We start from the raw sequence: 26468 nt of genomic DNA on the forward strand, positions 1-26468 counted from the left end.
GCATTCCAGAAACAGACATGAAAACAAAATGCTATTAGATGTCTGTTGCCAGTTATAAATTTCAAATAATGCTGTTGAATTTTCCCTCAAATCAGTATTGGTCAGATCACTTCAGTCTGTCTTGATGCTTTGAGTGTGTTTCACTACCAGAGTGTTTTTTCAGTTACTGCTTCTTTATCTCAATTTAATTATTTTTGTAGAGTAACAAATTGAAGGAGAAATACCATTAGACATCTTTATGTTCTCTGCTAAAATTACACTTCAGTGATTATTATAAATTGATTCATAATGGAAGAGAACTTCCTATTTACTTTATAGATTTCCGTATCAGCTGTTTTTCTATTTTACGAAGTAATTCTCACACAATGAAAAGAAATTCAGTTTAAAAAAAAAACACCACAAAGTACAGTGAAAGTTCTGTGATAGGCACAGAGACTGAAGTTATTAAAACAAATTTTATTCTTTATAGTTTGAATTATTTATATCCTTTGAATGTAACTATTTCTACATCCTCATTCTGATTCCTGGCACTGCACAGTCAGGCAAGCAGGCAGGCAGGCTGACGGCACAAAGCTGCTGGCAAACAGCACGCCCTTGTTTCCTTTCCAGGCTAGGTTTTTGGAAATACTCTTTTGGTTTCTGTTACCCTGCTATGATCTCTAACTTCCTACCCTATCTTGCAACAGTTTAACTTGATACCATATCTGATAAACAAATCAATGTCACTGCTGAAACAACATTGCTGTAAAATCTGTCACTCTGGCTATGTCAGACTGTTATTAGCAGAGCAATATTAGCACAGCTTTACTTTCAACTGTACTGGGATCTCTCACAATCTGTTGTGAGATGTTACTTCAAATTAAACTCAATTTTAATTCAATCAGTGGTGGGGAAAAAGGGGAAGCAGAATAACTGATAACAATCTACTGCTACTCTGTACCATGGTTTTCTTCCAGTTCTTATTTCAAGATATTTTTCATAAATCCTTGTCACAAATAAACAGAGAAGCAAGACAAAAGGACAGCTCCCCACATTAGCAGATCATTAAAAATATCAGTGATGCTTTGTGCACTAGGTTGTATTTAACAGTGTCCTGAAAACATGCATAAGGGAAATGAAAATGGGAAAGGAACATTATTTGTCATGTATGTATCATCACAAAACAAGAAGTGAATGTGAGCACTGCCATTGTAAAACACCTTAATGAGGAAGATCAACTCTTCTTGCTCACAGCTCTAACAGCTAGTAAAACCTACCAGTGAATGAGAAGAGAGCCAATGAAACAAAAGATGTGATAAAAATCTGCAGGCAGGTTTTAGGGAAGGTTTTAACAGAGTTATGTGGTTCAGCAACAAGAGTGGCTTCTCTACCTAAACCAAAAAGAACTTTCACGGAAAACTAATTTTTTGTGTTTTCCAAAAATACCACACAACTGCACATATACAGACCACGGGAAAGCTGAAATAAGATGATTTAGCAAACATACATGTTGCTATTGTAATCGGTAAGGTACTTCATAAGACCTTTTCTTTCCAGATACAACAGACTTTCTAGCAGCATATTTGCATGTAATAAAAACAAGAGTGTTACTTGAATTATAAATTCATCTTCTGAACAGTTACCAAAACATCAAATCAGAAGAAATTTGCAAACTGATTGAATCACTTAATTTTCTACATTTAAACAGGAACAAACATTGAAGTTTAATAATTTCGACCTATGAGGTTATATGCTCATAAATATGAAATGGAGCTATACAGCTCATCTGCAGTCACAGCAAACATGGATAAAGCACAAAAAAGTGCACATCAATACAAGTTAAAGACACCTTTAAAAAGATTAATACCTTCAGAAACTTCTGACAAAACCTGCCTCAACTGTACAGCTTATAGAGAACATTCCAGAAGCAGTTTAAATAAAGTGGAATAAAAGGGGGAACTTTTGATTCAGTCACTGAGACTTCCTTATGCCACAATTTTGCTTCAAAGGTGGGGAGTCTTTGGAATTGTAGACAATCTGCTAAAGAAACAGCATGTAATAGGATGTTCCGTCTTTTAATGAAGCTAGGTCTTCGCATATTTCCCTGAAATGACAGAAGGAGAGATAGGAGACCATACTGTTCTTCAGTTGAAAAGGGTCTACCTTTAAGGTATAAAGCCATTAATCAGATTTAGTGCCCGTGAGCAATGGAAGGTTGGACCTGAATGGTAAACAAGTAAAAAGCCTGGACTACTTTACTTTTCTAACTATAACTGAGAAAAGGCTGTAAAATTCTCGTTAAACCAATATTTGAAAATTACGTCCATGAGTTGGGAGACAAAACGGAAGAAACTACTCCTGTGAAAACAGCCTGTTCTTAAAGCTGTTTCCTATGTGCAAGAATTACATCTTATTCTACAGTACACATTACTTTGTATCACACACAGCAACACCTTCACCGATTTTAAAGGCAATGCAGAAATGACAGTTACTACCATGCATGACCTGAGCACAGACTTCAGTCTTCTTTGCACAGCTATTTGGTTAGATTTTTTTAACCTGAACTAGCTCACTAGCTATAAATGAACAAGCTAAAAGTGATACATTTATGATTTGAGCAACCAGTATTTACTTGAGGAATTACAACAGAATTGTGTATACAATCTCATTTTTCAATTACTTTATATCTCTGAATGTGCCAGGCCTCATTTTCCACTCCTTAGCTCTTGTCATTTCTTTGTCTGCTAATCATGGAGCCCTTCTGCGACCCTTTATTTTCTCCCCATGAATGCACTTCTCCAGTCTTAATCTTCAAGGAAAAAAAGCACATTTAATCTCCTGCTGTGACATGTATAATTGCATTTATTCACAGGTAACCACAAAGCTATGTTTTTATCTGTAAAGCACAATTCCCTATGCCAACTGCAGAAGTACAGATTTGCCTGACATAGCTGCATGAATGCTAGAACAGAAACAACATTGATAAAGCAATCCCAGCATGGATGCAGTCCAATTCCAGTGCTTTGCAGGAATTTTGTTGTTTTGGTTTTTTGTTTTTTTTTTTTTTTTAATTTAAAAAGCATATTATGTGTATGTGTTGAACATTCAAGATGCTCTGCCCATTTACAACTGCTTCTCCTGCAGTAGCCTGCCTTAATCTGAGGTGTACACCCACAGAAAACTACCACTACTTTACTTACTTCTGTTCCTCTCTTCCAGCTCCCCTAGAAACAAAACTATCTAGGAAGAATGCAGAGCAACTGTGAGGTGGCGAGAGGATGGCTTATTTACATACTTACTTAAGAGAACAATAACATAAGGGAGATTTAAGTCATCTAAATTGTAGATTATGCACCTAAAATATATCTATAATGCATCTAAACAATTTCTTGCATCAACTAAGTAATCAAAACACACAAATTTGTTTGAAAACACTTATCGTCCATAACAAGGTAATTGACTATCATTAATTCAGCTTTACAGCCCTGAATTCTTTCAAATTAATTCAACTTCTCTACTATTTTTCTATAGCAACTTTGCGTCTAACTGACTGACTTCAACAGAAATACCCTGTTTATCTTTCTGAATGTCGCAACAACACAAGCTGGACTTTACCCTTCCCTCTCAGTAAGGAGTTACAAATGAATGGTTCTGGGAAGCTAGCATATTTGTATAACATCCTCCTTAATTATTGTTCGACTATAAGGTATCCTTACTTGATGACAGAATAAATTACCCTGCCGTCAAAAATAAAGCAGGAACATTTACTGAAAAATCCTCCTATTCTAAATCTTTACAGACAATCTGGAAACCTGCATATTAGTTACATTATTCCATAATAGGTGTCCTTCTGGTTCCTGCCAAGCACAGAATTTTCTGCAGTATTTTAACTTTAACATATCTATACACCTGTAATGCATTCATTGTGTTCATACACTGTTTTCCAGTTCTAGTTGTTGTCTTTGCTTTGACACTACATTAGAACAGCCTCTATTAAGGACTACCCTCTTTCTTGATTGCCAAAAAGCCAATAATTCACAATTTAATTTAGTCTTCTCAGTAAGCTTTTGACTTTCAACTTTTTTTTAATAGTTTTGTCCAAACTAGTGAACAGAAGATCTTCTGCATTGGAAAATTAACTACTTCAAAAATAAAACATTAAACACTGGGTCTATTCTCAGTTTGCCCTATGCACCATGACTTGCCACTCGGAGAACATGGGGCTTCCAAATACAATACGTTTATTTATTATAAGAGAATCCAAAATAATATTTCTCCTTGTTGTTAATTCTTGTGTTAGAAACTGGTGATCTTTCACCACTGGCCATTGAGGACAAATAGTCCAGGCTCCCAACACCACTCTTCCATGCATCTCAGAAACATGCTTAGTTCACAATGCTTCCATTTTTATGGTTTAATTCAGTGGGGTTTAAAAGTAACATCTTTTGGATTTTGTTAGCTGGATTCTCTGATCTATATGCATTTACAGATACTTTTACTGTAACCTGTCATTCTGTTACCCCCTCAATGAAATTTTCCAAACATGATTTGTTACCACCATGATTTGATCTTCTAATGAGCATTCTAATGAAATGCTCACTTATTTTCCTTGGTAATCACAAGTTACCTGTCCATTTCATCCACTTCTATTCTCTCAAGCTCTATTTCTGAATTTGTTCAAAAAGAAAAAAATATAATCTCTGTTCTTAGACACACAATATTGAAGTGCTACTTCTGAACTAACCATGTTCTTGTTCAGTACAACCACCAGGTTATGCATTAATGAATGCTTCGGTCCCAGCAGAAAGAAAAAAATATCAATATTATTAACTGCTTCTTGGCGTTATTTCCATGACCGTTCAACAGAAACTTCACCACTGGACACAACAAAACAAACACACATCTTCTCAGCTGCCCCCAGCCAACTTCCCTAACAAAAAAATGTGTGACATCTGTCCACACCTTCCCATGGGGAAGTGATTATCTGTTGAACTCAAACCACTGAGTCTGAGCACCTTAGAGATCATTACTCTGGTTCTGGGAGAACTAGCATGCAGCTTTATATTGAATGTCCAAGTACGTAAATGCTCAGGAAAGGAAGAGGAGAACAGAGAAAGTTATAAATGCTAACTCCTACCAGAGGTTCAGACAGTGCATATGCAGACCTGCCTGAAATGTGTAATTGTCATTTCCTCGTAGAACCTGGAGAAGAGAAGGCTGCGTGGAGACCTCAGAGCAGCCTTCCAGTATCTGAAGGGGGTCTATAGGGATGCTGGGAAGGGACTCTTCATTAGAGACTGTAGTGACAGGACAAGGGGTAACGGGTTAAAAATTAAACAGGGGAAGTTTAGGTTGGATATAAGAAGGAAATTCTTTCCTGTTAGGGTGGTGAGGCACTGGAATAGGTTGCCCAGGGAGGTTGTGAATGCTCCATCCCTGGCAGTGTTCAAGGCCAGGTTGGACGAGGCCTTGGGTGATATGGTTTAGCGTGAGGTGTCCCTGCCCACAGCAGGGGGGTTGGAACTAGATGATCTTAAGGTCCTTTCCAACCCTAACGATTCTATGATTCTATGAACCTCCACACAGAGTAGAACAGACACCCAGATCCGTGCTCTTTCAGATGTATCATTCTAGCTGTAAATGGTGTCAAACTCTACATAACACAATTTTTCCATACTCGTTGTTAGTGTCACTGATTTGGTTGTTTATAGTAGATACTGAGTCCTAGCTTTTAATTACTTACTTAAAACTTTTATACCTATAGAAATACAGTGAGAATTCACCACCACTTAGAGATGACATCTCTGCTTTGCTGATACCCCTGCAATTCACTTTCATTTTGAATTATGTAATCCAACTTGCCTTTCTTTCCATGAACAGACAAGTGTAAGTAGATACCTTCTTTGTTTATGTAAGATGCGAAATACACTACAAATTATTTTCAAACCCTTACCAGAAGTTCTTACACTTTCCAACGTATTGATAATTTACAAGGTGCAAAATGATGATCTTTCAGACATTTACAACTGGACTCCCTCTTTCTTCTCTCTCAGCCAAAAAGTAATTCTCATCTTTGGTGTGCCCAATTTTATTTTTAACTGAAACAGGCTTTAAAGTCAGTGCACAAAAAATGACTACATTCAAAGGCAGACAAAGCTTGCAGATATCTCTGGGTGTTGATAATTTTCATATGTCACATGGAAACAGAAACCCATAGCTTTCACTTCTACTTTTAATTATGTAGTTTATTTAAAATGTCTGACTACCCAGTAACAGTTTTGACTACCCAGTTTTGTCTCAAAACTCAAACATGCCCTTAGATGTGCATTAGTTTCACAATGTAACTGTTCCAAAGAAATTTAAGAAATCATGAAAAACCTCTGAAGTTGTATTTATCCTGTATTTGGCTAAACACAAGCATTCACAACTACAAGATTAGCTATGTTACTGGTTCTCCCAAATTCTTTCATGCCTCTACTTTCATAACACACCCTAGCTAAAAATCCCAAAAGTAGACAGTCGAGGGGTAAAGCAAAAACAAGGTCCAAACACCTTTATCAGGTGCCATACCATCCTTCTGGTGGGGAACAAGTATTCCGTAACAGCAAAAACAGAAACAGATACGGTTTAATTCCTTGCTACTCTACTGGGATACTTTGAGAAGACAGCAGAAGGCAAATTTTGTAATTAGAGAAATACAATGAAAGTATAGCTTCCAGATTTTAGAATCACACATTTAAATTCACTAATTACAAAACAAAGAAACAAAAACTGGAAAAAAAAAAAACTTACCTTATGAGACCTGGACTTTACCCTTAAGCTCATAATGAGAAAAGATAGGAGAGTGTAATTACCAAGACCACCTTCCACAACCTCCCTCTTCCATCACCTTCTGCTCTTCATTTCCAATCAGTTCCTCTTTCAAAATTCCCAAGCCCTTCTGTTTCAGCCTTACCCAGGTGGGACTACAAACTTCAGATATATCCTCTGGCTCTCAAAGCCCCAAACCATCTGGTACATTATCAGATAGAAAATACTATAGTTTCAGCGGTTTTAAGAAGCAAGTAGTACTGGCTTTATCTCAAACACAGAACTGACTGCACTACCAAGGTAAACACTATTTGTGCCTCGTGCATGACAGTACACAAGAGTTGAAACGCGTATCAGCTTAATAGATGCGTGACTGGTGCAGCTATTCCACTGTCCTGACAATAATTGCAGCCTTTCCACACCTTTTTTATATAGGGACCAAAACTGAACACAGTATTCCAGGTGTGGCCTGACAAGAGCTGAGTAGAGTGGGATAATGACATCTTTATCTCTGCTGGTTATGCCCTTGATGGAACTCAGCATCCTGTTCACTTTCTTAATTGATACTAATAACAAAATAGTAGCTATCAGATTCAGAGTAATAGATGACAACGAGGTTGAAAGGGCAAAGATTTCCAGAAATGTAAGGAGCAAAATGTGCGGACATCTGTAAATGGAAGCAAGAAAGAGCAGAAGATAGAAAGTAGTTTTGATGGGCCTGGAATCAGGTTGAAAACTGTCAGACATACTCCATATGCTACAGCAAAGACACCTGAACACACTGCAATTAAGCTCTGACACAGCCTTAATAATAGGACATCAATAACATACCTCTCAGGAACAGGTTAACTCCTCAAGATTGAAAGCGGAGAACTAAAAATCCATTTTAAAATACCTGACACACAGCACTCTGACAAGCTCTATATATCTGAGACTAAATTTACCAAACACTTAATAACAGAGCAAAATCAAATTCTTCGAGTAGTTATAGCTAAAAGACTAATCTCATCAAAACCAGAAGTTAAATTAATGTTAACATGAAAAAATAGCTCCATAATTCACTCAATATGGCAAATTTGAAACATGTTTATGGTCTTTTAAAGGAAACGAGACATCAAGATAAGCCACTGTTACAATTATATGTGGATTAGTTTTCTAGAACCGTATGCATAAAGAAAATTATATTTTGAGATATCAGAATAGTTATGACTTCAGATTAACAGTGACACAGCAATGAAACTACATCAACAGAAACCAAACTTTTGAAAACCTGAGGAAATGTAAATTCAAGACCTACTAATTAAAAGGTTATACTGAAAACCAAAATTCCAACAGGATGATTTTTCTTGGATCAATTCAACTTAGTCTTTTCTCTCAGGTGCCTGTAATTATCTAGTATCTTCTACTCAAAATGGTTAGAAAAAGAATACGTGCAAGAGATTAACTAAAACATATCAACTATTTACATAAAAAGATTTGTCTAACATAAGGTTTCCAAGCCAGGAATCCTAATCACAGCAAAATGCAATTTGATAGTTAATGTTCTGAATGTTCTATCTGCCTTGTTCAAAGAGGATAAAGAGGTCTGACACTATTAGCCTCTAACTAATAGAAAATTGTAGTAAGTTTTGCAAGTAATTTTGTTATAAACATTAATTCAGTATCTTAAAATGAACAGTTCATATTAATGAATTTGTTACATACTATCAAGATTTTTTCCTTATTTCAAAAGCCAACAAGAAATAATCTCCATAGAAGCTCCTTAACACTGCATAAAAGGTAAAGACAGCATAAAATAAGAATACCTAGAACAAGATTGCTGTATGCATAACTTAAACAGAGAAAGAAGTAAGTGGATGGTATAGCAACTAACAAAGAGCACAAGGACTAGTTTTTACACTCATTACACAAAATATTTGGTTGTACAGCATAATGCATGAAATAACACAATTTAACAAAAGCTTAAATAGCTCTTCCTTTTATGTTCATTTACAATAAATCAAGTAATGACTTTGGCAAACACGAAGCTAGGAACACTACTAAGAAAACCACAAGACCTTCTTAGTCACCACAAGGATTTTTTGCTAGCACTAACTACCCATAGCTTTCACAGCACTCCTTTCCTTGAATAAACAGAACAGCTAAAAAAATCAGAATCTTGCTAAACATAGTCAATTAGAGCATTCCAAATATCCTTTTTTCTTTTTCTTTATCAATGTATAAAATAGTATCTTCAATTGCCTCTGCTGCATGAATGTAAGCTGAATGGTTCTATCAACACCATCACAATAAAGAAAAATTATTTTGCAGTATATCTAACCGTCACAGAATGACCACTATTATCCATGAGAAACATAATCTCTGGTGTGTGTATATATATATATTTATTATACATTATGCCATTATTTTGTGATTAAATGCACTATTAACCATATACAGATAATCACAATGTAACTAGAGCAGGCCATCATTTTCAGTTTTTATCAGAGATGAAGAAGAGCAGGTCTGACAGTGTATTCTCTAAGTATTTCACATGTGACCCTGGCTTCATGTTCGTGAACAATTTCTTTTTATTTTCAAAATTTTTGTAAGTCTGATTTTGGAAAAATTAAGCTTTAATATAAAAAAGTTTTCAGTTTCCAGTGAGTTCAGGACTCTATTTTAAAGCTACAAATATTAAGGCTTCTAAGTTATTTGTGTATCTGCTCAGCCTTCTCAGCAGGGACTATTTTTGGCTCTGGAATACTACAAATAAAACTTTGTACAACAACTTTTGAAAAATCTTCCATCTTGTGGTAACAGAGACTCATGAAAAACAAAACTATACAAAAAAAAAAACTAACTCAACTGAAAGGAACAACATGAAAATGAAGAACATAGAGACTACGCTCTACTACAGAAAGGCACAGTATATTTTAGCCGAAACAATTCCAGTGAAGGTCTGGCAGTGTTTCTGCTAACACCACCAGGGACTAAAGAAAAATGTTTTAGCAAGATATTTGCACTTGGTATGGATGCAGATGCACCACCTGAAGCAGTGGCATTCGAAAATAATGCAGATGGCTCTGAGCCAATAATACAATTCAGTCACTCCCAGCAGGACTAATTACCCCAGGCGAAGCATCATGCTAGCGTGGCTGTGTAATTTCTATTAATCAAATCAGTTCACTTCCCCCTACAGAACAGTGCATTCTGCTACACAGACATATGCTATATTATTTTGGAGGACACTAGGTCTTGCACAAGGCAGTAAATTGTAATACATCTAAACCCCAAAGCAAAAACACCACGAAAGCAAATTTTTCTCCAGATTGATGTGTGTTGATTCTTAGGAGAAACTGTGCATGGCAATATTAATGTCAACAAATCTGTCTGCTCTGTGTACCAGAAGTGAAAGACCTCGCTGACATTACATTAAACAAGTCCTTCCTCATTCTAATTGCAGTCAATTGAAGATCTGGCTTGGCAAATGTACACTCTAAATTTTTGCTTGGAATAGAAAAAAGATAAGCTCATCACTGAATATGATATGGGGAGAAGGCAGCAGTGAAAGATGGCTGCCATATTAGCTATGGCAGGTGTTCAGACAGGTTACCATTGCAAGTTTAGTAATACATGTGTACAGACACCTAACATTACTTCAAACACTGCAGCAGTTAAAATGACATAATTTTTGTACAAGCATATTTAATCTGAAAGACAAATACTACAGTAAGCCACAGTGACACAGATACAATGTCAACCTGCAGACACTTTAGAGTAACTTTCTGTGTTTTAGATTATTTATGCTGGCTTAATACTCAATTAATAAGGCACACTTTGGAAACAAAAGGTACAGGTAAATCCAACTTGCAATAGATATGGATAATGGTATAAAACTGACTACTGAAAAAAAGTTATTTAAGTTTTCAACAAATTAGAGCTGTTTCCTGAACACCGGCTAGTAGTCTTTAGGATTTTGATAAACACAAAACAATATTCATCATCATTCCCAAATATTAAAAATTTACAGGAGTAAATTAACATCTTTCCTAAAAACAGCTGGGTCACTGAGAAATGGATAGCTTGCCTTCTTTCCTAGCAAAGGAAAAAAAATAGATACATGACACTTATATTCACATAGCCAGTATCATCTTCCTTTTCCTGCTCACTGCGTTCTCCTAGAGAATACTGACATAATAGTTTTTGAGGGCCAATTTTTGCAGCACTCCAGTAACTTGATGAACTGTGTGAATTTCACTTGAATGTCGGTCACAACCAGAAGAGAGTAATTGTGGCAGAGAGGTGAGCTGAAGGTCTTTGAGATTTATTTATTTCATCTGAAGGAGTGATAAGAGGCTGAACTAAAGTGATGGCATGATTTTTCCAGTCACGCTGTCTAATATTCCAGGAGCTGTCTGGGCACACTGCCCAACAAACAGACTTGTGCAAAGCAAATTTAACATCAAAGAATACAACTAAAAGAAAACAAAACAAATAAAAACACGCACACCACCAAAAAAACACCAAATCCTGAAACTTCTCTATAATACATTTATTATTGTGGGGTGGGAGGGAGGCAAGCATCCCTGAGAGAAATAAAGCAACAATTCGTAGCAGAGCAGTTTACTCAGTCCGCCTGCTTCAAGGCAAAATCACCTGTCTCTATTCCTGGTACATGCTTTGTCTAACTGCTTTTAAAAAAAAGCTTCAAATACTGACTTCACAGCCCCCCTGAAATGAACATTACTGGCAGAAACTGTTCCTAACATTTTAGATAAAAATTTTCTTTGCTTCATTTCAGGCCCATAACTTACTGTTTCAATCACAGCAGATATGGAGAGCCATTTACTCCCTTCCCATATGAAAAACTTTTATTTACCTGAAGAATGTTACTCTGCCTCTTAGACCCCTCTTCTCCAAAACAAAGAGCCACAAGCTTTCAGTTCCTTTGCTGACAGCCCATCCCCAAGACCTTCAGCCATCATTACTACTGTACTTAGGACTCTATCCAATTAACCTACATCTTTCTTGAATGAGGTGTCTCAAAAGGATCCTGACACTCCAGCTGAAGCATGAACAAAAGACTAGTTTCAGCGTCTTGTTCAAAACACCTGTCCTTATAAAGATCAGTACAAATTTCATTGCCAAAAATGTCATGCTGCTACAAAACAAACGGAACAAGTGACTTGCACTCAATTTGTGAGGACTCTGCAGAACTGTTACCCACACAGTCATTTCTCCTATTTCTGCTGCTAACTACAATTATTTATTGCTAGGACTTTGCACTTGTCTGAAAGAGAAATGAAATCAGTTCACTTAAGATGTATCTCCAGTATGCTAGAATATTCTTCATGTTAATCCTGTTGCCCAACATACTTCCCATTCTTCTCTGCTTGATTGTTACTTGTAAATTTAATAAGGATATAGCATATTACATCACTCAAATCATTAATGAAAACACTATGCAGCTGCAGAATACATTTCAATAAAACCCCACTTGATACATTGTTGGGAAACAATGAACAACTCATGACAGATTTTGACCATCACTGGGGTACAGCTTTCCCAAAACTTCTGCATTAATTACACACCATTTTCATCTGGATTATATTGCTGATGTGTGGCAACATGTCAAGAACCCTGTTTAAATCGAACTACAACACAGCCATTGATATCTCTAGCCCTCAGATTTGTTAGGCTGCCAACAAAGAAAATACAGTTAGTTAAACAGAATTTATTCCTTATAAATCTTATGTGGCCTACCATTTAATAGTATTTTTACAGTCTAGATTCCCACAAATAATTTATCTGTTCTAGAGTTTCTTTGCTTAAGGAAGTCAAGTTAGAGTTGTCTAAATAAAATAGCTCTATTTTATTTATAAAATAAATCTGGATCTGGTTTGAGACCATTTTAAGAACCTGAATGTACACAAGTCCATGGGACCTGATGAAATCCATCCGCGGGTCCTGAGGGAGCTGGTGAATGAAGTTGCTAAGCCACTGGCCATCATATTTGAAAAATCACGGCAGTCTGGTGAGGTTACCGATGACTGGAAAAAGGGAAATATAACCCCCATTTTCAAGAAGGGGAAAATGGATGACCCGGGGAATTACAGACCAGTCAGTCTCACCTCTGTGCCTGGCAAAATCCTGGAGCACATTCTCCTGGAAGGCATGCTTAGGCACATGAAAAACAACAAGGTGCTTGGTGACAGCCAGCACGGCTTCACTAAGGGGAAATCCTGCCTGACCAATTTGGTGGCCTTCTATGATGGGGCTACAGAACTGAGGGACAGGGGTAGAGCAGTTGATGTCATCTACCTGGACTTGTGCAAAGCGTTCGACACTGTCCCACACAACATCCTTGTCCCTAAATAGGAGAGACATCAATTTGATAAGTGGACCACTCGGTGGATAAAGAACTGGCTGGATGGCTGCACGCAAAGAGTTGTGGTTAATGGCTCAATGTCCAGCTGGAGACCAGTAACCAGTGGTGTCCCTCAGGGATCGGTGTTGGGACCGGTCTTGCTCAACATCTTTGTTGCTGACATGGACAGTGGGATTGAGTGCGACCTCAGCAAGTTTGCCGATGACACCAAGCTGTGTGGTTCGGTTGATACACAGGAGGGAAGGAATGCCATCCAGAGGGACCTCGACATGCTTGTGAGGTGGGCAGATGCCAACCTCATGAAGTTTAACCATGCCGAGTGCAAGGTCCTACACCTGGGTCGGAGCAATCCCAGGCACAGCTACAGGTTGGGCAGAGAAGAGATTCAGAGAAGCCCTGTGGAGAAGGACTTGGTTGATGAGAAAATGAACATGAGCCGGCTTCAGTGTGCGCTCGCAGCCCAGAATGCCAACCATATCCTGGGCTGCATCAAAAGGAGCGTGACCAGCAGATCGAAGGAGGTGATCCTGCCACTCTACTCTGCTCTCCTGAGAACTCACTTGGAGTATTGTGTGCAGTTCTGGTGTCCTCAACATAAAAAGGACATGGAACTGTTGGAACAAGTCCAGAGGAGGGCCACGAGGATGATCAGGGGACTGGAGCACCTCTCGTATGAAGACAGGCTGAGAAAGTTGGGGCTGTTCAGCCTGAAGAAGAGAAGGCTGCGTGGAGACCTCAGAGCAGCCTTCCAGTATTGGAAGGGGGGCTATAGGAATGCCTGGGATGGACTCTTCATTAGGGACTGTAGTGAGGTAATGGGTTAAAACTTAAACAGGGGAAGTTTAGACTGGATATAAGGAAGAAGTTCTTTACTGTGAGGGTGGTGAGGCACTGGAATGGGTTGCCCAGGGAAGTTGTGAATGCTCCACTCCTGCCCGTGTTGAAGGCCAGGTTGGACCAAGCCTTGGGTGAGATGGTTTAGTGTGAGGTGTCCCTGCCCATGGCAGGGGGGTTGGAACTAGATGATCTTAAGGTCTTTTCCAACCCTAACTATTCTATGATTCTGTGATTCTGTTTTCAATAAAGCAAGCACTCCAGTCTTCTGAATTTCATCTCTCCTCCCGGGAGTTCCCAAAGACAGCCACAAAGAACAAAGAGATTACTCTGAATAGCAGCTGAGATACATTAGGATGAATATACATATTGTTTATATTTGTATTCTTAAAACTTATACAATACACATATACATACGTATGCACACAAAGGAACACACTCTCCTTTTTATGGAATACGTCCATGTTTTGATAGCAGCAGAGAAAAGAAAAGACAGATTTCTTATGTTTAAAATATTTGGAAAGATTTTGTTCTATTTCATACCATAAGCATTTTCAAAGATGAGGAAAACGCAGACCATGTGACATTACTACCACACAAGAACAAAAGGTAAAAAGAAACTGAATTTTCACGAAGAAATTTAACTCTCTCCCTTTGCCAAGCATTGTCTTATGTTACTATATGACACAAACTTGATAACGACCTGTAATAATACAGATAACTTCACAGTCTTTACAGCGGTGTTCCCTTTTGGGGGAAACTCCAGGTTACTATGTGTAGTAGGAATACTAGAAAAGCACACTGAAACAGAGAAACCTCAATACTGAACAAAACCAACACTTTCCCTGGTAAGGCAAGTGGAGAAGAGGTCCTTTTCCTCCTCCCATTTCCTCTAATTTTGATGTGTCTAACAGACACATAGCTATACCCAGGGTTTTTCTTGTTTAAATGATTTCATGACCCATGTTTTTTACCCTAGAAAGGTGCTAAGTCCAATTTTTTTCTCATCTCCACAAGAGAATTTTTCAGGCCCAAGATCACTGTCACTTTTGTGCAGATGTCACTAGTTCCGGAGTATACTCTAGAAGACAGGGCTACCACCACCTATATTATGCCAGCTACAAAGAGGCCTTCCATCCAGGCATAGCCAAGTAACTTCCTTCAAACTACATTTCACCCAGTATCATGCATATCCTAACTATGTTTTCTCCATCCAAGCTACGCTTCTTTACAAGTATCATCGAGCTTTATTTCTCTGAATTTCCCTTAAGTATTTCTATTGCCATATAAAGCCTAAATAACAGTGTGAACTTTGTTCCCTCTTTATAAAGAACTGTGCTGGTTTGGGCTGGGGTAGAGTTAATTTTCTCCACAGTAGCTAGTATGGATCTACGGTCTTGATTTATGCTGGAAACAGTGCTGATAACACAAGGGTGTTCTACCTAATGCTGAGCAGTGCTTACACAGAGCCAAGGCCTTTTCTGCTCCTCACACCACCCCACCAGCGAGCAGGCTGGGGGTGCACAAGGAGCTGGGAGGGGACACAGCTGGGACAGCTGAGCCCAACTGACCCCAGGGATATCCCACACCACACGGAGTCATGCTCAGCATGTAAAGGTGGGGAAGAAGAAGGAAGGGGGGACATTTGTAGTGATGGTGTTTGTCTGCCCAAGTAACTGCTACGTGTGATGGAGCCCTGCTGTCCTGGAGATGGCTGAACATCTGCCTGCCCATAGGAAGTGGTGAATGAATTCCTGGTTTTGCTTTGTTTGTGCAGCTCTTGCTTTACCTGTTAAACTGCTGTTATCTCAACCCATGAGTTTTCTCTGTTACTCTTCTGAGTCTCTCCCCTATCTCACCAGGGAGGGAGTGAGCAAGTTGCTGTGTGGGGCTTGAGTTGACAGCTGAGATTAAACCACAAGAACACAATACATATGTAGGGTTTTCTCTATTTTAGCTAGACTCTTGTAACTGACAATATTTTGCTTTTTCTATAGAATTATTTAGCTTTAAAGTAAGGTCACAGTCCTATCTTCCCCCATCCTGTCTTCTCACAAGTTACATGGAAGGCAGTATTGTCCTGGAGCAACTTCTACATGGGAGACACACAAAACTTTATTTAAATAGACCCCTTCCCCTTCATTTTATGGCTGCACAGCTTAGTCACAGACCAACTCCAAGTTTACAAAAGAGCACTATTACAGCTGCTGTGAGAGCCTGCCTACAAGTATCATATGCTCACAAGGTCATTCAAGCAAATAAATTCACTAGCTGTGAAATAAATTATAATACAACCATATATAAGTACTAGGAATTTATTATAATTAAAAGAAGTCCAGGCATTTATATGAATAATGATGACATCAGTTATAGGTATTCGACAACCCGAAGATATAAATCCACTGCTAGTTCTGTAACTGCCAGATGGAATTAACAACCTGTCCACAGTCAAACTGGACATTTCCTGCATAACTAAGAATTTTTTCCTCTTCATCTGATCAGTTACTGACCACGGTTACAGACAGTAAGTTCTGCATACTGACACAGAAGACAGCAGAATTCTTTAATACCTACAAAATTTCTTCTGTGGAAGGCAGCTATATGCAGTTTACCATTTTCTTGTCGCATTCTATTGTTTAAACCTGCTTAGGAATGTTTCTTTTTCACCTTATAAAATATTTGTATTAAAATATCACAAAGAAGCAGTGTCATGTACAGCATGTTATTCACTGCATTAGGCACTATGTGACATCTGAATATGCCATTTGCGTTACCTATCCGTACACTGAATTGGACTGTATAATAGGAAGAAGCACCACTAGAGAAGCAGCTAATAGCTTATTCAACGTACTGTCACAACTCTGTTTCTACTTTGCTAGAGAACCCAAAGAAGATTGCTGGGAGGTGGACGAGGTGCAGAAGAAAGTTTGGGGGTTTATATACCTGCATCTATACACACACATACATACATACATGTTTTCTTTTCTTACTGTTCCGAAGCTCATTTCAAAGAATGTTAAAATCCAACACAGAGGAATTTTTAAACTACATTAGCTTTAAGTAGAGACCTCAGTGAAAATATTACCAAATGCTTTCAGAGTAAAGTTCCTAACATTATCCACTGAAGCTGGAGATCTGCAGACTACTAGCAATTAAAAAAGTGCCCAATAAACCAAGCCCTTCTCAGTGAAAGCTACTGTTTCTTGTAGTGCCTCTGACTGACCCATATTTCTAATTCCAGTATTTTGTATTTTTTTCATGTCTTTTCCCATCACTGCAAAATAAACTTCAAGACACAACTGAGTAAAAGCTGTAAGTGAACTAACATGGATTTGTCGAGGAAATACATGTGGAATACATTTACCTAAAAGAGCACATACCCATTTGTGTCCCCCAAGCATATACAGAGTTCAACAGTAGGTAAGAACAATGTCCAGTTATCCCAATAGTCTACCCAGAATACCCTATAAGCAATAAAGGGTACGTTATACCATAGAAAGTGCAAAGCTTTCACAGTGCTGCTGACTTCAACTAAGCAGAAATTATATTGCACATGTACACCAGAAGGGTAAGAAACAATGGGAAGAAACTTTCCCTGAATGAGAGAAAAAAAGGATATTCAGAAATATCTGGCTAAAAACACAGATTAATATTAACCTTGGCCCTGACCCCCAACTGAAAAGCAAGCCTCCATGACGCAGAGTTCCCTATCCAATACCAAGCTTTAATGCCACTCATGTCCACCACCTATTTACTGCCACCAGATGTAGTACTTCCTAAGCCCTCCCAAAGCTTTCACATCTCACCACCGAATAACCAGTGCCCGCAGACTGTTCTCCATGCTTCCCACTCTCCCAATACCACAGAGCACTGCAGCACATTTCCCATCTTTCTGAAGCACAGAATTTCCACACCCTCACCCCAAGTCACCACAGCCTCACATCTCTCCTGCCCAATCCCACCACCACCCTACAGATCTCTCATATCCCAGAGCTTTCCAAAGCCAGAAGCACAGCACAGTGCTTCCGCAGCCATATCCCAAAATCCAGCCTCCCTGCAACACACTATCATCTCAGTGACTCGCACTGCAGTACCCTGAAGCATCTTGAATCCAGCCACTGCGCACTTTCCTCCCCTCTGAACAGAGCTGCCCCACCTGCTCACCCAGTGAGCCACCACAACATCACACAGCACAAACACTTCCAACACACCACACCAGCCACTCCTCAGGGGTGTTCCAATCCACTCAGGTGCTGGGAGTTACAGGCAGCTGGGAGGCAATAAGAATTCAGACCAGTCAAGGTGGGCAGCAGAGTGTAACAAAGAGCAGATAGCCAGAAGACAAGGGAGGGATGCAGAAGCAGGAGGGGTGGAGAGAAGAAAGGAAGAGAGACCATGAAAAGAGAGGGAGAGAGAAATTACAGTAGACAAGGGATTTTACAAGGCCATAAACCATCTAGAATTAAGAATTAAATTAAGGACCACAAGCCCTGAATCCCCCTCCCCCAGACTGGTGAAACTCAAAAGAGCTTCCTAAGGGAACTCATTTCCTTTCATCTTTAACCATAATAATTACTCAGACTTTTCTAAGCTTCACCAAGTATACAAAAACAAGAAACTCAAAAGACTCTGTCACTTTAATGAAAGAAAGTGCAAGCTCTTATTTAAATGGTAAAAGGAAAAAACTGGGGGGAGGGAGAGGAAGGAGAGTAATAAAAGGCATTTATTTCCCTGAAAAGAATGAAATCCTAAAAGCTACACAAGATAAACATCTCAGGTTTTACCATTAAACAGTACTGATTATTTTAATAGGATCTAGTATTCAGATTAATCCCACAAGACTTACAAAGTAGGTAAAAGATAGCATTACTTTATATATCCTGAAGGAATATATAAAGTGTGAAGGGAGACCAAAATGGAAGGAAAACAAAGAATTGGAAAAAAACAGAAAATTAGAAAAAACAGAAAATTAGAAAAACCATTCTAGCTTAGAATGCTGCAATTGATGCTTAAGTGCTTCAGTCAGACTGACATACTAAATACACATATATAAGCTTTGCGTTTGCAACACAGCACTTGCTAATTATAAGACTAATTCATTGTCTAATAATTTTTTGATTACACAGTATAAAAACAGCAGTAGTGACAAACATGCACAATAAACCTCAGGATGATTCTGAATGGTTTTTGTAAGTTCAGCCCTCCCACGACCTATTTTTGGAAGCTGAAATTCGAATACCATTAAATCAAAAGAGAAGCAGCTGGCAAGATACCATGTACACCAACAACTGATCTCCAAGACTAATGGGATGCTCCTCACTGCATCCTGCAGCACAGTGTCTAAATACCCAAGCTAGCTCAAGTAGAGAAAACAATCTAGCAATGCAATGTGAGCTTCATGAAAACTATTTCATCACTCTTCCTAAAACCAATAAAATACAGGGTAAATTAGCTGCTACTGCAGCAGAATGCTTCCAGTATCTGAATTAGGTTAGGTATCTGTATATCGTATCACAAACAGCTTTCACAAAGGCCACAGGGCCAATAATTTTCTTTTAGAATGTAGTGCAGTGTCTTCCAAAAGCTAAATGTCTATCTGCTGCCTCTGAAGGCATTTTATACAAACACAGGCCAGTAGGAAATCAATTGCTTCCCAAAAATATTGTTGCCCAAAAGAACACAAGTTATTATCATAGAATTTTTACGTTATTAAAAAAATTAAAGTATTAATGAGCTCTGTCCATACCATTTCTCAGTTCAAATCAGTAAGTAGATAGCAAGAACCACAGTAAAAAGTTTTTTTAGTCAAACACTAGTGTGAGTCCTGTGAGTGCAAGCTAAAAATGCCTCTAAAAGTAACTAAGAAAGACTCACCAAGTTCATTAAGGCTCTGGGCAGCTTTTGTTATCTCTCTGCTTCCTCCTTGCAGTTGCCCTTGAAGTCTCTTACTGAGATACAAGATGCGTATTATCCTCCGCAGCAAGTCACAGGCAGCCTGCAGAGAAATCATAGCATAGGGGATACTATCAGTACATTATGATCACATAGTGTAAGGCCTCAAATATGGAAATATTTGAACCAAAAAAAGGAAATACGAATATGAATAAAACCAAGGAACTTTAGAACACTGCAATCCCTCTTCCCAGGATTTTTAACATGCTTTTATGCAATACAGACCAATACTTTCTAAAGCTGGTAATTACATTTACAGGGCTACTGAGATTATGCTATCATTCCTGGTTAAAACAAAAAAGAAACTGATAACCCTATGACAGAGACATGTTCTATTTCTAACTAGAAGTGAGCTTTATTTTACATTGTGCATCTCCCCTCAATATCCCTCTCCTCTGTAAACCACAATAAGATTAAGAAGTTGGCCTTGCCAATCAAATCTTCTTCCAAAATAAACAAAATGGCAGCATTTACTTCAGAGGACAATAAAATGTAAAGACTAAACTGTTACTACAGATATTGAATCTTATTATGGGAATATATATAAAAACTTATTTTCAGCAAAACTTTCCAATGCCAGTCACTTTCATTCAGCCAACCAGTAGTTCACATTTTCTTGTAGGTTTATTAAAATACATGGTATTTTTGGCTAAAAATTAAGAAGATGGATGCATATGTAAATTTTCAGGAATATTTCGCTGCCACCAATATAGGAAAAAAGGCATTGCTGGCATCTGAATCAAACATAATACTTTGATAATTTTTCACTCAACTGAGATCTTGGAACAGGCTTTCTGCTTCTACACAGTAAATAATAGAGATGGAAAAACAGTAAGTTACATCATGTGTAGAGTTCCTCTACTAGAGTACTGGGGTAGAAAGTAGAGTCTACAGGAGCGGCAACATTCTCGAGTGGGTAACATCTAAACTAGGATTCAGAGATGCAATTCAGGAGAAGGTTAAAAAGTATGTGGATTTTGGTACAGCCATACATACAGTCCAACATCTGCAATCAGATTAACAAGAGAGGTAAACAAGAAACTTAGAATATAATTATATAATATAGTTGTTCTGATATATTTTCCCTGGTACTGAAGGCAAAGCCTCCTCAACTTTATAGATACCAAAATTAAATTAAAATTACTTTAGAAAATATTTAGTATCTGACAGACTTTGAACCCCTTCCTAGAGTTCTTAGAGTTTCAAGTTAGTATCTTTGAAATTGTTATGAGAACATATACCAGTGAGTCATTTCAACTAATATTCAGTAGATTGCACAACTTCTCAGTCTCTTACCTATGCCAGCACAAACCAATTAGAACACAAATATTTATAGTACAATTATATTAAACATCTAGACAGAACCAAAAGGAAAAGTTCAGAAAATCCCCACCGAGGCAAATCACCAAGAGCCTAGTTATTGCTTTTGGCTCTGTATCACATAGTCTGAAGTGCAAGTTTTCTAAGCATTGTAACACAACTTAACCACATGATTTCTATTATGGTTAGTGAGAACCAAGTGGGGTTTATCCTACTTTGACAGATTAGTGTATGAGTTTTTATTAATTCATTTCTTTAATTAGAAAGCTCTTGATCCACATATCACTTTCATACCTATGAACTGAATTTCTGCAAGATGAATCAAAAATGGCTTTTTATATAGCACACTCTGCTTTGCCAAATAAGAGGGCACAGTATTACTACTTTGCTTTCAAATTTAATTACTCTCTAATCCGATTGCGTACCTCTAGCTAATCTTTTTCCCTAGGAATTCAACTTCAGTTATTTTCTGACCATCTTCTACTTTACATGCCAAAAGATTATTTCTTTTTCATTTACTTGTTGCTCATTATCTCCTATCACAAGAAACAATCTTAAAATGCTTATCAACCTGAATAAGAGATGGGAAAAGTTACATTTAGAAACAAGAATTAAAAAAAAAAAAAAGGTTTTATCTTCTGGCCCTGTGAATTAGGAAGAGAAAAACCCAAGGACACTGAAAATGCACTCTTAACTTCACAGCAACTGTGCCCTTAACAAAGATTCTGTTTCACGGAAGTATTTCCATTTACACAAGTTATCCAACTTAATAAAACTCACAGTCACTGTAAGGGAATGCAATATATAAGGACTGTGTAATGGAAATAAAAAATTCTGTCATATAGCGGAGTTGTTCACAGCTGCTAGACCTTCTAACCTGAGCACCTTCATAACCAGAGTCTGAATTAATTCTGGAAACATTCCTTCCTGAGTTGATAAAGTATGCTTTTCTAAGGGAGATGCTTTCATCCAAGGAATGAATTCCACCGTTCAGGCAAGAATTAATTTGGAAAAGGCCAGCGGCCTGAGTTAGCCCCTATGGGTTTAGTAAAAATGAAACCTGATTTTTCTGGAGATTACACATAAGGTACCTCCTGAAATGTAAAGCACCATATCAATACTAACAGACATTATTGGTACAATTCAGGCAGTCAAAAACCTCATACTTCTAATCTCAAATTAATTTCAAGAAGTTATTGAAAGAAGACTTAGAAACAGAGAACCACTAAAAATGTGTTAGTTCATAGCTCATACATGCAATTGCATGCATCTGCCAGAACACACTGTAATTGGAGGTATATGTAACAGAAATCTGAAGAAAGATGAAACAGTCCACTATCTTCAGACTACTTTTCTCATTTAGTTACAGCAGCATCAGGATGAAATCTGCTACTGGCAATTATTTTAAAGAATAACTTTAAAATACAGAATTATTATTTTTTAAAAGTGGTTTGGCTTTTCTTAATTGACTCTTAAAAGCATTTTTAAACACTGAGATATCTAAAATTAAGCAAACATGAGGAAACACTTGGTTAAACAAGAGCGGCACAGAAAATAACCCTCAGAAGGACAAATTCCCTGCCTACATATTTCAGCTGCTAACTATTCCCATTTAGCTTGTGATCTACTACAGAAAGACTCAGTAGAGGACAGCAGAAAGCAAGCTTTGTGACTGCTGCTCCACTGGGATGACATGAAGCTCTAAGAGCACACAGCAGAGATTTAGAATTCAGGACTAGATTTGAATTTTGACAATGAATTTGCAGCAAGTATGCTTATGAAATAGCCAGACTATATTAAAAACAATAAAGGATGGCAAAATCCAGCTTTAAGCAAGCCAAATATTCCTTCAGTTTGTAAGCAGTCCCAGAGCAATCAATGGAAAAGCACTGAAATACTACCATTATGAGTACAAGAGTCTCTTAAACACCACACAGTTCAGCAAAACATACCTGCCAACCCCACAGATTTTGACAGAAGGCAACCTCTTTTATCAGTCATCTACCTTTTTCTACTTATTCTACCAGCTGTACACCAACTGATAAAATTTGTAAGTTTGAAAGTGCACCATGCAACAAGTCTTGCATTTGGGAGCAATTTCACGTCACAAGCCCTGCCACTGAAAGGAAATGAACTGTCTACTGTGCTGTTGCCTTCCTGAATGAACAAGTCAGCTGGGTGAAGAGACACCACAGTTTTACATCTTGGGCAGGCAGGAGGGTTGAGATTTCAGAGGCCTATTGACTCAACTCACGGTTAAGTCCAGATTCATTTCATAATTCAGGTGTCCTGACCCTCAATTTCTCCTAGCAGTATCGCGCAACACAAAGCACTCACTATCTAACTGCCAACACAAGAAAGTTCATGCTGAGGATAAACTCCCACTGGCAGAGAAGCTGGAATCATCATTCCTCTTTCTACACTTAAGTAAGTGGATTGGGACACTTGGAAGGGTAGCCTAGCAGGCTTCCCTTACCCTGAAACTCTTTTTTCTGACTTACAGCCAAGAAAAGCCAGATATTACAAATTCCCTGGCACAGGCTGCTGACTTTGGACAGATGCTGCTTTCACACCATAGGAAAATCTCTGTAACCCTGCTACAGTAAAGAGGAAGCCAAGAGCATCCAAGAAACAGTTCCTAAATTCAGGAACTATTCTTCCCAGATGTCCTACAGTTTGACTTTGTGTAAGGTCAGGGCAGAAATTATCTTCATCTTTAGACCCAAATTTCTGCAACCCTTTCCACAAAGAACAAAAAATTCTGCGCCTAAATTCTGCCACATGGAAGTTAGGGAAGTTTTGCCCAGTGGCAAGAGTAACAGCTGGAGCTGAAAAGAACAGAAGCAGCTGGACAAACTGGCTGAACAGAATGTTAAGAGCTTCCTGCTGAACTTCAGTGTCACTGAAAGTAATGTAGAAAATAGAAGCTCAGCAGAAAGACTACTGATGCTGCTCCACCAGCATGACAATTTGCAGCTACATCTACTCTACTGTACAACAGCAGTCACCCACAGATGGCAATCTATTTAAGTGTATGTCCACAGCTCAAATATTGGGTACTAAAAGACAAGTTCCTAGTTCTGCAAAGTTAAGGCAAATTCGCGAAGACAAATAGTTCAAACAGTAACTCATTAAATACTTGTTGATTTGGAATTTTGTTGTTTTTCAAACCATAAACTGAATAGAATGCAGCTACGTGACTCCTGAAGATCTATGGAATACTTTTCAACTATTATAAAATTAAAAGTGGAAGTGTTTGACACATATCTCACCACCACTGTAATAAGCCCTCTCCCACTTCTGTCCTCTAACAGAGATCTATGTTCTCACGCAGACCCCATTTATATTCAAAAGACAGGAACAGCTACATACCTGGGCTTATAAAACACCAGAAACACAACTGGCTTCACAAGTTGCATCTTGACTATTTTGAAAGAATTAATTCCCAAACTCTTTACTAAACTGCAGCCAAACGTCATTAACTCAGAGGAGGAAAGTGTCTTCTCTACACAACAGCACCATAACACTAAATACTAAAACTACACAAACAGTAATGACATTTAATTAATATGCACTCAGATAACCCTTCCCTCTTCTCTGCATCTCTACAAACCTGACTTAGCTAGTGCAAATGTCATTTCCTACTTTGCAATAGAAAGCACTTCTCAGTAGCTCATGAAGAGACACACAAATAATGATTTTCACTGAGAAATACTGACAATGAAATACAGGTTACTGGAGTATGAAAATCCCACCCATGTCCGACAATTGGGAAATAATACATTTTCAGAAAGTTTTAAATACATTTTTAATATAACTTACTTGGAGTTTTGCTAGCTGAGCTGTGCGGGACACTATTTTGTTGTAGGGGTCAACAATTTTGACTCTAATTCTAAGAAGAGAAAATTATTTACAACAGTATTAATAAATCACATGATAGAACAAATAAGAATTTCTATTTTCTAATCATATACTGAATGGCATACCTATCAACAGTACTTTGTAGAGCACCAATTCTAGTCTGCATCATTTGGAGGACACCTGCAAAATAAAGCACATTTTTTACATGCAACACTTGTCAATTACTGGAAGACCTAGTCTTCAAATCATAACAACTACTGCAGACTATTTTAGCACTAAAATAAAATAAATAAATAAATAAATAAAAAACAAAAACCCAAAATCAAAAACCAACAGTTTCCGCCTTTACAGCAAATTTACTACAAAACTTGAAAACAGATTGAAAGGAATGAAACACAGGATATTTGGAAACAAACTATGCAGGTTATAGGTCACTTACTAAATGTTATGGAAAACTTATTGATAGAGAACACAAACCTACAGAAGAAATATCGCTCTGAAATCCATCATACATTAAGTTTCAAGTAATATTTAGAGTATGTTACTTTTTAAGAGAATGATGATCAGGACTGCTGGTCAAAGGCATAACCTGATACAAACACCTGAACATGACATACAAAAATGGTACAACCTATTTAACATTATTTATTTAACACAGTGACTAGATAGTTCAGAGAAACCAACAAAGAAGACTGAGAAGATAACCAATTCTATCTCAAGGTTTTACTCCTGTCCATAAGCACCTTTAGCAAAAACTAAAGCCTCGATGTCATTGTGAGGTCATCTAATTTAGATTACAGAGCAAACTACCCTAACTCTGTTTGTTCCAGGTTAGTTTGGCAAAACAGTACAACGAAAGCCCACAAGCATGCTTGTTCTTTTCTTGTTAAAAAGCAGTCAAGGGTAGCAGTCATTTTTGCAATATGGAATCAGCCTGCTTAGAATTTAATTAAGTTACACCAACCCAGGCCTATGAAATTATTTTTGTTCCAGTTACTGTTTGCCATTCTCAAACATGTAACATTTTTTTGTAAAGCCCTGTTTACGAGCATGCCATCATCAAATTGGATAAAACTGCAATATGATATACTAAGATGGAAGACACACATAACTACTGCTAATAGTTTTATTCAGCTTGTCCTGTACTGGGACTGTATCTCATGTATTTTGTATTAATATGCAAACTCCCATCTTCTCCATATTTCAGAATTATTAACACGGCCTAGTGACAGACTCAGGAGTTCCCTGACATTTATACATGAAATGATAGGCATGCAATTCTTACGCCTCAGAGGATGAAGACATGAGATACAGTGAAAAGTTGGCAGAATAGGCTATTTTT

At 37.9% G+C, this 26468-nt stretch overlaps 1 protein-coding gene across 2 annotated transcripts in view; it reads right to left on the reverse strand.

The window, feature by feature from the left end:
• Window positions 1–26468, reverse strand: part of COG5 (component of oligomeric golgi complex 5) — a 191988-nt gene that overhangs the window by 161520 nt on the left and 4000 nt on the right. For both annotated transcript variants that reach the window (XM_061467420.1, XM_061467418.1), the window contains exons 4-6: window positions 25252–25306; window positions 25088–25157; window positions 19868–19988 (exon numbers count right to left, since the gene is read on the reverse strand). In XM_061467420.1, coding sequence (XP_061323404.1) covers window positions 19868–19988; window positions 25088–25157; window positions 25252–25306 — 246 coding nt within the window. The remainder of the gene's footprint in view (window positions 1–19867; window positions 19989–25087; window positions 25158–25251; window positions 25307–26468) is intronic.

The sequence above is a fragment of the Pezoporus flaviventris genome, unplaced genomic scaffold (assembly GCF_033815535.1).
Source record: "Pezoporus flaviventris isolate CSIRO_AGI_PZ_B2104156 unplaced genomic scaffold, CSIRO_AGI_Pfla_v1 ptg000045l, whole genome shotgun sequence".
In the NCBI taxonomy this organism is placed as follows: Eukaryota; Metazoa; Chordata; class Aves; order Psittaciformes; family Psittacidae; genus Pezoporus; species Pezoporus flaviventris.